General features: G+C 49.1%; 3 protein-coding genes across 3 annotated transcripts; all 3 read left to right on the forward strand.

Annotated features, from left to right (window-relative positions):
* Positions 1–108: 108 nt before the first annotated feature.
* On the forward strand, positions 109–7,906 carry LCP9604111_5629 (Beige/BEACH domain protein; the record flags this gene model as incomplete). Its single annotated transcript, XM_039073460.1, has 6 exons — positions 109–2,596; positions 2,651–3,012; positions 3,066–3,516; positions 3,583–7,397; positions 7,446–7,823; positions 7,877–7,906. The coding sequence occupies 6 exons, from the start codon at positions 109–111 to the stop codon at positions 7,904–7,906; spliced, it is 7,524 nt and encodes a 2,507-aa protein (XP_038928591.1).
* A 686-nt stretch (positions 7,907–8,592) lies between these two features.
* LCP9604111_5630 (uncharacterized protein) lies at positions 8,593–10,093 on the forward strand (the record flags this gene model as incomplete). Its single annotated transcript, XM_039073462.1, has 3 exons — positions 8,593–8,639; positions 9,602–9,616; positions 9,664–10,093. 3 exons carry the CDS (start codon positions 8,593–8,595, stop codon positions 10,091–10,093), a joined length of 492 nt encoding a protein of 163 aa, XP_038928592.1.
* A 487-nt stretch (positions 10,094–10,580) lies between these two features.
* On the forward strand, positions 10,581–11,051 carry LCP9604111_5631 (uncharacterized protein; the record flags this gene model as incomplete). The annotated part of the gene is made up of 1 exon (XM_039073463.1): positions 10,581–11,051. The coding sequence occupies one exon, from the start codon at positions 10,581–10,583 to the stop codon at positions 11,049–11,051; it is 471 nt and encodes a 156-aa protein (XP_038928593.1).
* Positions 11,052–12,004: the final 953 nt, after the last annotated feature.

Below are 12,004 nucleotides of genomic sequence, written 5' to 3' on the forward strand. Positions count from 1 at the left end.
TGGCACGAGCACTGTCACACACCAATGCAGACCGTTGTACCCGATATTGAACATTCACGGTCTCTGATGGTCATACGCCATCGGAGCGGACGTGGATAAGATTTGGCTATGGCTCCGTCGGCTCCCCTCCACCCTCCCTTCCCTTCCGAATCAACCGATCGATTGGCCGAAGAGCTAGCCCCAACCATTGAACAGCTCAAGAGCGTCGGTGCAGGCACCGCGATCACTCTGCCTCAGGCTCTATCGACGACCGAATCTCTTCTCCGCCTCCGCCACACCTTCATAGATGATGCACATCCACGCACCGCCAAAGATGCATTCCGACACCTCCAGGGCTTTCAAACGCTGCTGGCACTGGCGGACCAGGTAGCCGAGCTCTACGATCCGGTACACAGGTCCAAGGAGGAACGGAAAGGCCTGTTGGATATCTTCAAAGATGTCCTCGGGGTATTGGCAGAGGGCTTGAAGGACCATTTTGGAAACAAGCGATATTTTGCTCGGAAGATAGTAGGGGGAGGTATTGCTGCTCTGGAGCGAACTCTGGCTGTGCTAGTCAAAAAGATAGACACAACTGAGGGTGACGCGCATCATCTCTACGGCGCCATTTTGGCCGCAGCTCTATGCCAGGAGACAGTGTCGGGTATTTTTGTAACACTGAGCACCAAGTTTCCGCAGGATAAGGACTCTCCTTCCCCAGAAGACGTCCAGGATGCTGTGGATCATTGCATTGGATCAGCCGAGACAGTGGAAGTCCCGGAACTACTTGGACCGTTCCTTCGTGTGTGGTTGATGCACTCCTCTTTGTCGGCTGGATATGACATCTTACGCCTGGCCTTACCCGCATGTCTTTGCCAATTGGCTTCGCAGTCTCGGAGGAATGTCGTAGCCTTGCATGCCACTGATATGCTCACCTCAATCCTACCCCTTTTATTCGATGGTAGACGGTCAGACAAGGAGAAAGCGATTTACCAACATCTTACTCAATCTCTCAGCGTCCTGGGAATGAGTATGGACGATGCTGGCTTCTTATACCGCGGAGCGCATGGCAACCCACAAGTTCTAAAAGTGCTATTGTCTGCTCTTAAATCCTCTAAGGAGCCCCCATCAATACAGTTCGATATGTCTCGTCATGGATACTGTTCAGTCGAGTTCGCAACACTTGGTCGGCCATTTCCTCCTATCAATTCCTCCGGCTACACTCTTGCAGCCTGGGCCCGTTTTGACGAGTTCGATCCCAACACGCATACTACTATCTTTGGAGCGTTTGATGCAAGCCAGGCATGTTTTATTCTTGCCTACCTCGAAAAGGATACTCGGAACTTTATTCTTCAAACTTCGATTCGAGGTTCCCGTCCTAGTGTTCGGTTCAAGTCTGCAAAATTCGAGCCGAATCGCTGGTACCATATTTGTGTTGTTCAAAAAAGACCGAAACCAATGTCTTCTTCCCGCGCATCTCTTTTCATAGACGGCGAGTTTGTTGAACAACTGAAGATCGAATACCCTTCCGTTCCTGTAAGTCATCAGTCAAGCAAGCCATCGCGCGTGCAGGCATTCTTTGGCACCCCTCAAGATCTAGCAATGCGACTCGGAAAAGGCGTGTCCACTTCCCGATGGTCTCTTGCCAATGGAATGCTTTTCGACGAGGCTTATAGCGATGACATGGTAGCTGTTTTCTACAACCTCGGGCCCCGGTATTATGGGAATTTCCAGGATTGCTTGGGCTCCTTCCAGACATACAAGGCCTCCGCAACTCTCAACCTGCGGAATGAACATCTTCACCCAGGTAAAGAGGAAGCCTCGGACATTGTCACTGCCATCCGTAGACGAGCAAGTACATTGATTCGCGAAAGCTCGATTTTGATCAATGTCTCTTCTGTCGCCGTTCTTGATGACGACGATAGCAATAATGTCGACGAATCACAGTTGATAAAATGTCTCTCACGGCAGGCAGCAAAGAGTCTGCATCAGCTAACAAAGTCGGGTGGCAATGCCGTTGCTCTCAACGGCGCCACTCCGGCTATCAATGACGGCTTAACACAGCCTCAGGGGGTAGGTATCCTGACTGGTGATCCTGTCGTTGCGGTACCTAGGGCGATGGATGACGCTAGTTGGTGTCTAGGTGGCTGCGCTGCGGCCCATCTAAGCTTGATCAAGGCGGCCAGCACCGCGGACGGCACCCGCATGGCCGTGGAAGCTCTCTATGAAGCAGTGCGGGACAACTGGAGAAACAGCGAGGCTATGGAAAGAGAGAATGGCTATGGTATTCTTGCAGTCTTATTGCGGGAGAAGCTTGGATTCTGCATGGGCAATTCTCCGACCGCGTTTAAAATCCCCGTGGTTACCTCTGATACCCAGGAGCTGTCATCCTTAATGCTTGACCTGTTACGTTTGACTCTCGGATTCGTTGGCTACGATTTCGAAACCCCCAATCACTCCATCATCACGAACCCGCTCGCCTACCGTGTTCTACTCGTGGACATGGACGTCTGGCGACTCGGAGAATCTCAGGTGATGGGGTTGTATTACTCTCAATTCTGCACGTTTGCCGCCGATAGTAATTATCGCAGATTCAACGCCAGGCGCCTTAGTCGTATGCGTAAGTTTGCTTCCTCATGACACCACAGTTCTTACCCCAAGCTGACCAAACTAGGTGTCAACAAAAAGTTACTGGAAACTTTGAAGGAAGGGGAGCTGACCGAAGAGTCTCTCCAATCTTGCTTATCGGCATTCCGCTCGTTGATGGAGAGCAGTCCCTCTCCCGACCTTCTTCGATCACTAGCTCTGTCCATCACATATGCACTCCATAAGCCAAAGACCCCAACAAACCTTCAGAGAAAGAAGAGCCTTCGGTACGCGGCTACATCGTCTCGACCTGCGTCGGCAACACCAGAGAACAATTATCTTCCCAGCGTGACTGTGGGCATTGCAATGCTACGGGTGTACTCTGCCGTGCTGTGTAACCCACATGACCCTACGGCATTGAGGAAATTTGCCAAGGCCGTCACAAACAAGGTATGTGGATGATCAGTTGCCTTGGAGAGAGTTTTGTTTAATCATCTGTGCAGTGGCTTCTTTACCTCATGTGCGAGGAAGAGCCTGAGGTTGTGATACTTGCAACAAAGATTCTGGCCCGCTTGGTCGTGGCCATTGGCAGTGCATACAGCAAGAAATTCGCGGAGAAGAGTGGTGGATACATCATTCTAGAACACCGTCTGAAGAGATGCTGGGATGTTCCCGCGTTGTGGCCCATTTGCTTTTCTATCTTTTTCGGGGTTGATCATGCTTTGCTGGATCTCGACAAATCCCTCAACGTATCCGAGCTGCTTAGAGCTTTCTTGGCCGAAGGCGATGTAACGGTCGTCTTTCCGGATATGCTACCCGTTATTATGAATATGTTGAAGAGCGGGGTGCGCAATTTGACTATGGCAAGTGATGCGCAAGAAGATACTCAACGCTCTCTGGAAGAGCGTGCCTCTAAATGCGATGAACTAAAAATGAACACTCTCAAGCTTCCAGGTAGGCTCTTGTTGCTCATGACTAAGGTCTGGGGTTACTCCAACTAACGCCGTTCTCTACTGTTAGATGCTACTCCCTCAGACCGGAATATCCATGGGTTTGCTCTCATCAATTCGGTGGTTCAATTTTTAGAAGAAGCACGCGCTAGATCACCAAGCTTCCAGGATTTCACTGCACAATCGACTTACGTGCAGGAGCTACTTTCTGTGGTCTATCCCGTTGTTGTCGGTGCTGATACCGTCAGCCCCAGCGAAGAACTAAATTTCCGACAGACCGGACTCAGCTTCGATGACAGCAATCTAGTACTACGACCGCGCTCTAGTACTCATAATGCATTGACCGCTTTACAGACAACCATGGTTGACTCCTTGGGCAGTCCAGATGAAAGCACTGGTTCTTTGAAACGTGGATCATCCTTTATTTTGGTCTCGCCTGATAAAACCAAGTACCAGCCCTCTTCTGCACGGATACGGCGGCTGATGAACCCAACCTTTGTTGGAACTAAAGCTGCCACTGATAATCCCATTGTCAAGGCAGTCTTGAGGCTTGTTCTGGCCGTCTTCGAGGATCAGCTTTTAGGACGCAAAGACTTTTCGGGTTTTGGTCTCTATCTGAAGACCCCGCCCGGCTTCCTGGAACACCAGGCGTACTTCAATTCTTGGGTTTTTTCCTGTGTGCTTTCGGCATTGCAAGACCTTCCTCTGGTCCGACCCGGTCTGCTTCATGAAACCCGGACACTTACGAACCTCGGGCGCTTCGCGACACATTTGACGGAGGCAGTATACGAAGGCTGGTTCATCAACGGCGCATCATCCACACTTGAATTTATTGGTCCAATTTTGGAGTATCTCCAGCGCCCGGACGTATCTCAGTTGAAAAGCATTCGTTTATGTAGCCAGGCTACCGCAACGATTCGCTCGACTCTGTACAGAGTTATCTTATTTCAGTTGTCAGAGGCAGATGACACTGAAACCGTGACATTGCTAAGCCGATTGAACTACTGGCAGGTGGTCCTTCTTTCGGCGGCTGAAACCCAATCAAAACATCTACACCTGCTATGCTACCTGCTGTACACCAAACTAATCAGCACAAATGGTGATGTTCGCTCAGCCGCCACTCGCTTATGGAGAATCATATTGGTGCAGGCACCGGATGGAATAACAACACTCCTCAGCTATGGCTCTATCTCCCTCCAGCGTCGGTTGGCTGACGGCTTCGACGCTCTTTCTGGAATGGACGACGAAGCTTTCTTGCTATGGATCGATGACCAGCGCGACGATCTGGATGCCTTGTTCTTCGGTGTATTTTCTCGATCGTGGGACACCTTCATTCAAGAAGAGAATACAAGCACTGAGGAGTCTGTTAGGTCCCGGGTATCGAAGCGTAAAGACAAACTCAGACAATGGGCTCAGATCGAAAAATTCGATGAAGACATGACGCGAAAGCACGAAGCTACTTTGCCACATTGGATCTCGAATATCACGGCATCCGAGTTCTTAAAGTCTCAACGATTCTTGCAAGATCTTCAGGATAGCTCTAATTTCATGTGGTCAGCTTTCGCCGATTTACTGCTTGACTTGCGACGACCGGGCGGCCTTCTCGCGGTAGACAAGGAAAGGAGATGGTGGCTAGACCAGACCGAAGGTCGCAGCCGTATGCGACTACGCCTGGTTCCAAATGAGTCTGGTGAACGACAGGACTATCAGCCTAAGCGTAAAGCCTCCGAGCCTCCAGCAATCAAAATCGACACCCGAATACGTGCACTCTCGGAGGGTGAGACTCTGACGGCACCTCATCCTCTCACAGGGGAACAGGAGAATCCGGAAGGCGAGTCGCCGAACGACGATACCGACAACCGGAGCCTCATGGAGGATAATTTCGAGATGATTGACGATCCTAAAATCGAGCTCGAAGACTATGAAGATAGAAACCGGAAGGTGATGCGATCTCTTCAACGTGGTGATCAGGTTCAAAGCGTGTGCAACCTGTCTCGAATCATTGGTCTAGAAGCAGTGGAAGGTATCTCAATTCTCGGCAAGGACTGCATCTATATCCTCGACAATTTCTTCCAGAGAGCAGATGGCGAGATTGTGAACGTCTGGCAAGCCCCCAATGAGGAACGAGATCCTTATGTGCGCATGATTTCTGGTCGCGAATCAAATGACCACCGCTCGCAGGAGCATCACACAAGGAGCTGGAAATGGTCTGATTTGGTCAGCGTTTCCAAGCGTCGCTTCCTCTTCCGCGATGTTGCTCTTGAGATATTCTTCACCGATGGCACTAGCTACTTGTTGACATTGCTTTCGGCACGAGCTCGAGACGATCTGTGCAACCAACTGGCTATCAAGGCGCCACAGGTCACGGGAAGCACCGGACACTCGCGACCGGAAGACGTCTGGCGATTTGAAACTCTTCGCAGTCAAGATGATGCACCACAGACCCTCGGGTCTAAATTTGCTAGTGTCTTCGGTCACCTTCCGGCAAACCCAGCAACACGAAAATGGGTCAAGGGTGAAATTTCCAACTTCCATTATCTGATGTTGATCAACACCTTTGCTGGGCGTACGTTCAACGACTTGACTCAATACCCCGTTTTCCCGTGGGTTTTGGCAGATTATACAAGCGAAGAACTTGATCTTACCAACCCGGCCACCTTCCGAGATTTATCCAAGCCTATGGGTTGCCAAACACTAGACCGAGAAATGGGCTTCCGTGAGCGATACAATGCGTTTGCTGAAATGGGCGACGATGACTCTCCGCCTTTCCATTATGGAACACATTACTCTTCTGCTATGATTGTCAGCTCCTACCTCATTCGGCTGCAACCATTTGTCAAGTCATATCTTTTACTCCAGGGCGGCTCCTTCGATCATGCCGATCGCCTGTTCTATTCAATTCGCAAGGCATGGGAGTCAGCATCGCGAGGGAACATGACCGACGTTCGAGAACTTACCCCTGAATTCTTCTATCTCCCGGAATTCCTGGTGAACTCCAATCATTATGACTTTGGTCTTCTCCAAAACATGACCACGGCCATTGACTCGGTTGAGCTGCCACCTTGGGCAAAGGGCGATCCCAAGATCTTCATCGCTAAGCACCGGGAGGCACTTGAGAGTCCCTATGTTTCCGAGAACCTCCATCACTGGATTGATCTTGTTTTCGGCAGCAAACAAAAGGGTGAGGCAGCTGTCGAGTCTGTCAACGTCTTCCACCACCTCTCATACAAAGGTGCTAAAGACTTGGATGCCATTGATGACCCAATGGAACGGTTAGCCACCATCGGCATTATTCACAACTTCGGGCAAACTCCTCACCAAATCTTCCACCGACCTCACGCCCAGAGGGAAGATCAACGGCACCGTATACCGCGGCTGGACACTCTTGCAGAATCCCTGACACAGATGCCTTTGTCTCTTCTCGATATTGAAGAACGAGTAACCACCCTATCCATGAAACAAGACCGTTTGTTGTGTACCGCGCCCCTGAGGCTCAACGTGCCGCCGGCCTATGACTACTACATGGAATGGGGTTTCTTCGATGGTAGTGTTCGTTTCTACGCTGCCGATACTCGCAAGCTCCTGGGTCACTTTGAGCACCTTCATGTTGGTCAATTGTCTCATGCTAGCTTTGCGGATTCCCGCACCTTAGTCACCTGCGGTACGGACTGTACCATCTCATTATGGACGGTCACTACAACCTCCAAATCTGTTGATTTGCAGCCCATTGGGTCGCTATTTGGCCATCGGGCCCCCGTAACTGTTCTCGCCGTTTCACGCTCCTTCAGTGCTTTGTTGTCTGCCTCCAATGATGGGCAAGTTATGCTATGGGATCTCAATCGACGATCCTTCGTCCGAGCCCTTCCCGGCGACGGTGCGGTCGATGTATGTTTTCTTCTTCCTACCACCTGCTGTCCTTTACTGACAAATTAGTGTGCTCGAATCAACGATGTCTCTGGAGACATTATGGTTTGTCGCGGTAATCGCTTGACATTATATACCCTTAACGGCATATTGTTGGTTGACCAACCAGTCTGCGAGTCAGGCGACGACCACGTCTTGTCCTGCGTCTTCTACGAGGGGGTGCAGAATGAATGGCTGGAACGTGAATTGGTATTAACAGGCCATACCCATGGTGTAGTCAACATTTGGAGCAAGACCATTCGCGGTGGCCACTTTGAGTTGGAGCTGATCCGACAGCTGCATCATACCGACAGCTGCCGCGATAATGGTGCCAATATCAACGCCGGCATCAGTTGTATTTTGGCTCTCCCCCACGTGGTCTATACGGGGGATGAAGCCGGCCGAGTGGTGAGTTATATTTTTCCGGTTCATGTTCATTAACGAAGCTAACATGATGGTAGTATGAATGGAACTGCATTCAGCGCCGCTGATTTTCTTGGTTATCGTCTTCCCAGGGGATTGGGTCTGTTGTACTTTGCACAATTTTACACAATACACAATTATTTCTCCCATTCATTAACTTCAAACCTTCATAATTCGACATCCGTACTATCAATCTACCAATTTCCTCGGCTAGTATCTTCAGCCATTAAACTAGGGAAGGGTGTCATTCGGACGGAATAATAAATACAAGGGAGAGAAAGAAAGGAGAAACTATCTATAAAGATCTCGACAAGCCATGCAAATCATGAATGAGAATGTCTACGGACACACTCTTTTACTAATTTTATCTAAGGGTAGAAAGTTACTACTTTGGAGTCTTTTCTATAGAAAAACTAACTCTAGCCCATGTAATATAGTAGATATATTAAATACCCTCTATACTAGTAGACCGGCCGGAGTATCTGAGGCTGAGTACCAGACCGGAAGGCGGTCACCCATGTGGGTCCAAATCACTAGATAGTTCCGCTTCCTCTTCCTCTCTCTCTCCTCCTCTTGTCCACCATATCTTAGTCGAATCGACACTAGTTGTTTTCCTCTTTGCAGATACAACGTAGTTCGATCGCCATTAGAATTATAAAAAAAACCCCCGACACTTGCTTGGCTCTCGGAACCATCTCGACACTTGCTCAGCTGACGGCCGCCCAACAACCTAGCCACAATTCCATTCCAGTCTATGGACCATTCGAGTGAGCCGTTTTCGACTACATACAGTACTAGTTGGTTTGTACTTTCTACTTTCCGATAGGTAACATGCTGCGCAGCCCTCCTGGGAGGATTACAGTGCATATGGAGAGCTGTACCGAGCCTAGATCGTCGTTATGCAGCTTCAGTCCGCGTACGCCCAGTCCCTACCGGTGACCCGTTAAACTAATGAGTAGCTGTTTATCAGTTCAGTTAGGTACGGCATCTCCAGTGGCCCTAGCACCCGCCAGCCTTTGGAGAGGGATTTATTAACTGCATACTACAAAAATAACCTTTATCGTCAGCACACCACTTTAATATCTTCAGCTCAGGAATCCTCAGCCACTACCAGAGTTTAAGCGCCGTGCTGTAGGATTCCCTTCTGGGAACGCCACGGCAAAGGCTCGTACTATCGGACCCGGCCATTCCCTTTTGGGTTTATATGATAATGCTGACATCAAGTTCCATCGCTCTTCTGGAGCTGAATCTGATAGTAGCATTTTTGGAGAGGGCATATCCTGTCGCTTCGTACTATCGGGTATATACTAACCATTTACGCCACCCTCGCAGCCTCGGGGTTCTCCTATCCCCGTATATGCGTCGACGCCATTATTTCATTTCAGCTCCGAGTGATCTATTTCCTGCAGGTGAGATTGGCATATGGCTCGGTCATATCCGAACCCACTTCTCTTTGGTTCATCGTGAGATTAATGTAGGTGTAAGCACTAGAGCACAGCGCCCAAACCGCTGAAGCACTAATGTCGATTGGATTCTCGGTGGCGATCTGAGTAGCAAATAGAATTATACCTCAATAATAGCCGAGAGAAGGTATCTCTATTAGCCTTCGTATCACGGTCCCGTTTGTTGTATAAAGCGTCCATATCCCACGAGTATTGGAGCTTGTCTCCTCCGCTTGACTCGACAAGACACTATTTCTCTATTAGAGCATTTACTCTGCAGCAAGCAGCACTCATACACAATCCCAGGTCCAGATATACTAGTCACACCAGCATCCTGTATGTATGCTACCACAAGCTCTTCAGGAGCATGCTGACCCTTGTAGCGCTACAATGTCCTACACTATCCGTCTCCGTGTCGAGAATAGCACCTCGGACGCTCTCACAGTTGTCGAAAAAACCTGCTGGTACTATGCCAATGGATGTACCTGGACCGAGAACGACGGCCAGCATGTGCTGTTCATGGGAGGTAGCGGTACCTCTGGAATGCTTCGCTTCAAATCCTCCTTCGGTGAAATATTTACTATCGTCGTGGGCATCCACAATTACAAACCATGGTGTGGTTTGCTGTGGGACCTGGGGGACCAGGATACGGCACTGAAGCTGCATCCGGAATTCTACAGAGGGGGCAAGTATTCGCACGCGACGCCTGACGCGTGTTACAGCCCCGTGACGCATGTTACAAGGGCTTCGATTACTTTTGAGAGGGAGAATCAAAACGAGGTATTTGCTGTTTTGAAATACTATCCATCCTAGGTAGTCCAGGACAGGCGTGTTTGCTAGTTTGCCGTGGGATAGGGCGGCAGATATGTCAGGTACTGATTGGTCGACTCTGGGTCTAGATAGGAAGCCTTACTTCCGCACTCTATTCTCATCTGTGTCACTCATCTGTGTCAAGAATGTATCAAGAGTGAATAAGATAAAGAAGATACTTTAAACGGTCCGTTAAGTCTGAAAGGACTACTAGCACAATACACTAGACTCCTGACATTTCTAGACCTATCATCACCCCTGATGCGGCCGAAACGGACACTACAGAGATAAATATTATTTGTGACTTATTATGAACTGAAGAAGTGCTATTTTGGATACCATGAAGCAGTCCGACTCGTCTCGCTTTTTTGCTCATCCAGAGTATCATCAATGCTCACCTGAGTATTGCTCACATGAGACTCAGAATAGCACTCTCCAAGAACAACTTCATACATGCGAATCAGAGGAATGTGAGATCTTACGACTCCCCATGGAAGACTTCGACAGGATGGTAATTGAGAGCGCATCCACACCCACTCCACCTGAAGGTGCATTCGTGTGGCCAACCGATATGACGAAGCCAATCACTCCCTTCTTTGCACCTAAATCTACATACGTTGCTATATCCCACGTGTGGTCAGATGGCACGGGTGTGGGCTTGCGAGAGCCTGGAAGGGTCAAGGAATGCCTCTATCGGGGATTTGCGATCGTCGCGGCAGGGTATGGCTACAAAGGATTCTGGTGGGATACAATCTGCGTCCCAAGAGATCGTAGGGCAAAAGATGTCATGCTCAAGAATATGCATCTGAACTACAAATACGCAGCATTTACCCTTGTTCATGAGTATCTGTGTCAGTTCCCACGGAGGCAAGATGGCACCCCTGCTATCGGTCTTGTTCTATCGCCATGGTTCACACATGGCTGGACTGCTTTGGAGCTAGCCATGTCCAACAAGGTTTGAGTGCCTTATCGACTATCTCCAGAGAGGCCTCTAGAAGAGGTCATTGTCGATCTTGAGGATAACATTATCACGGAAGACATCGCAACTCTCGGCCATCGAGTAGCAATCAGACTTATTCGGCGTCTCAAATTGCCCGGTCGTTCTCTCTTGGATGTTTTGAAAATCATGAGCTGCAGGACAACCTCATGAGCACAAGACCGAATTATGATTATAGCTCTCATGGCACAAGCCATGGACCTTGAATACAGTGACTCTATGATCGAGATGACCAAAAATACATTGCGTTCATGCAATGAAATACCCAAGACATTCATTTTCCATGGTCATACTACACTCCACTCGCGCGGTTCCTTCTTATGGTGCCCATATAACCTGTTCGACAGAAACTTGGCTGTGACTTTAGCTTGGGATAAGAGACATAAGGAGATGTTCATTTGGAGAATACGAAACGTTGAAATGATGACGGAAGGATGGAGCAAGTCTGATAAAGGTTGATTTTGGAACCGGCATATCGAAAATGATAACTTTATTGTCTTGAATGATGGTACGGCTTCAGCTTCAAGGGTAACTCAATTGATCTCCCATGTGTCTAGGGAATTCCAAATTCGGGCTGCTTAGAGCCATCCATCGAGGCTCATGCTTCTTCGTCAAACTTTTTCAGACCTCGCAATACTTGTGCAACCAATCAACACGAGCATACTGTCAGAAAGAGGACTCGACCACCTATTCGTCGGTGAAATGTAAATTGGTTGTCACTACCTTGGCTGCGTAGCTGTGGATTTCAATGAGTTCGAAAGCACTGATACCGATTATTTTAGGATCGGCTTGGATGGAAAAGAGTGTTCATCCAGGAGGTGGTGGACGAGTACAGGAAGTTTAGTAGACTTATTGAAGGGCACTTTGGTGAGAAGAAGACACAAGAAGTCCAGACCCTTAGGGCTAGTGTAAGAATC

The sequence above is a fragment of the Penicillium roqueforti genome (genome assembly GCF_015533775.1).
Source record: "Penicillium roqueforti strain LCP96 04111 chromosome Unknown scaffold_13, whole genome shotgun sequence".
Classification (NCBI taxonomy): Eukaryota; Fungi; Ascomycota; class Eurotiomycetes; order Eurotiales; family Aspergillaceae; genus Penicillium; species Penicillium roqueforti.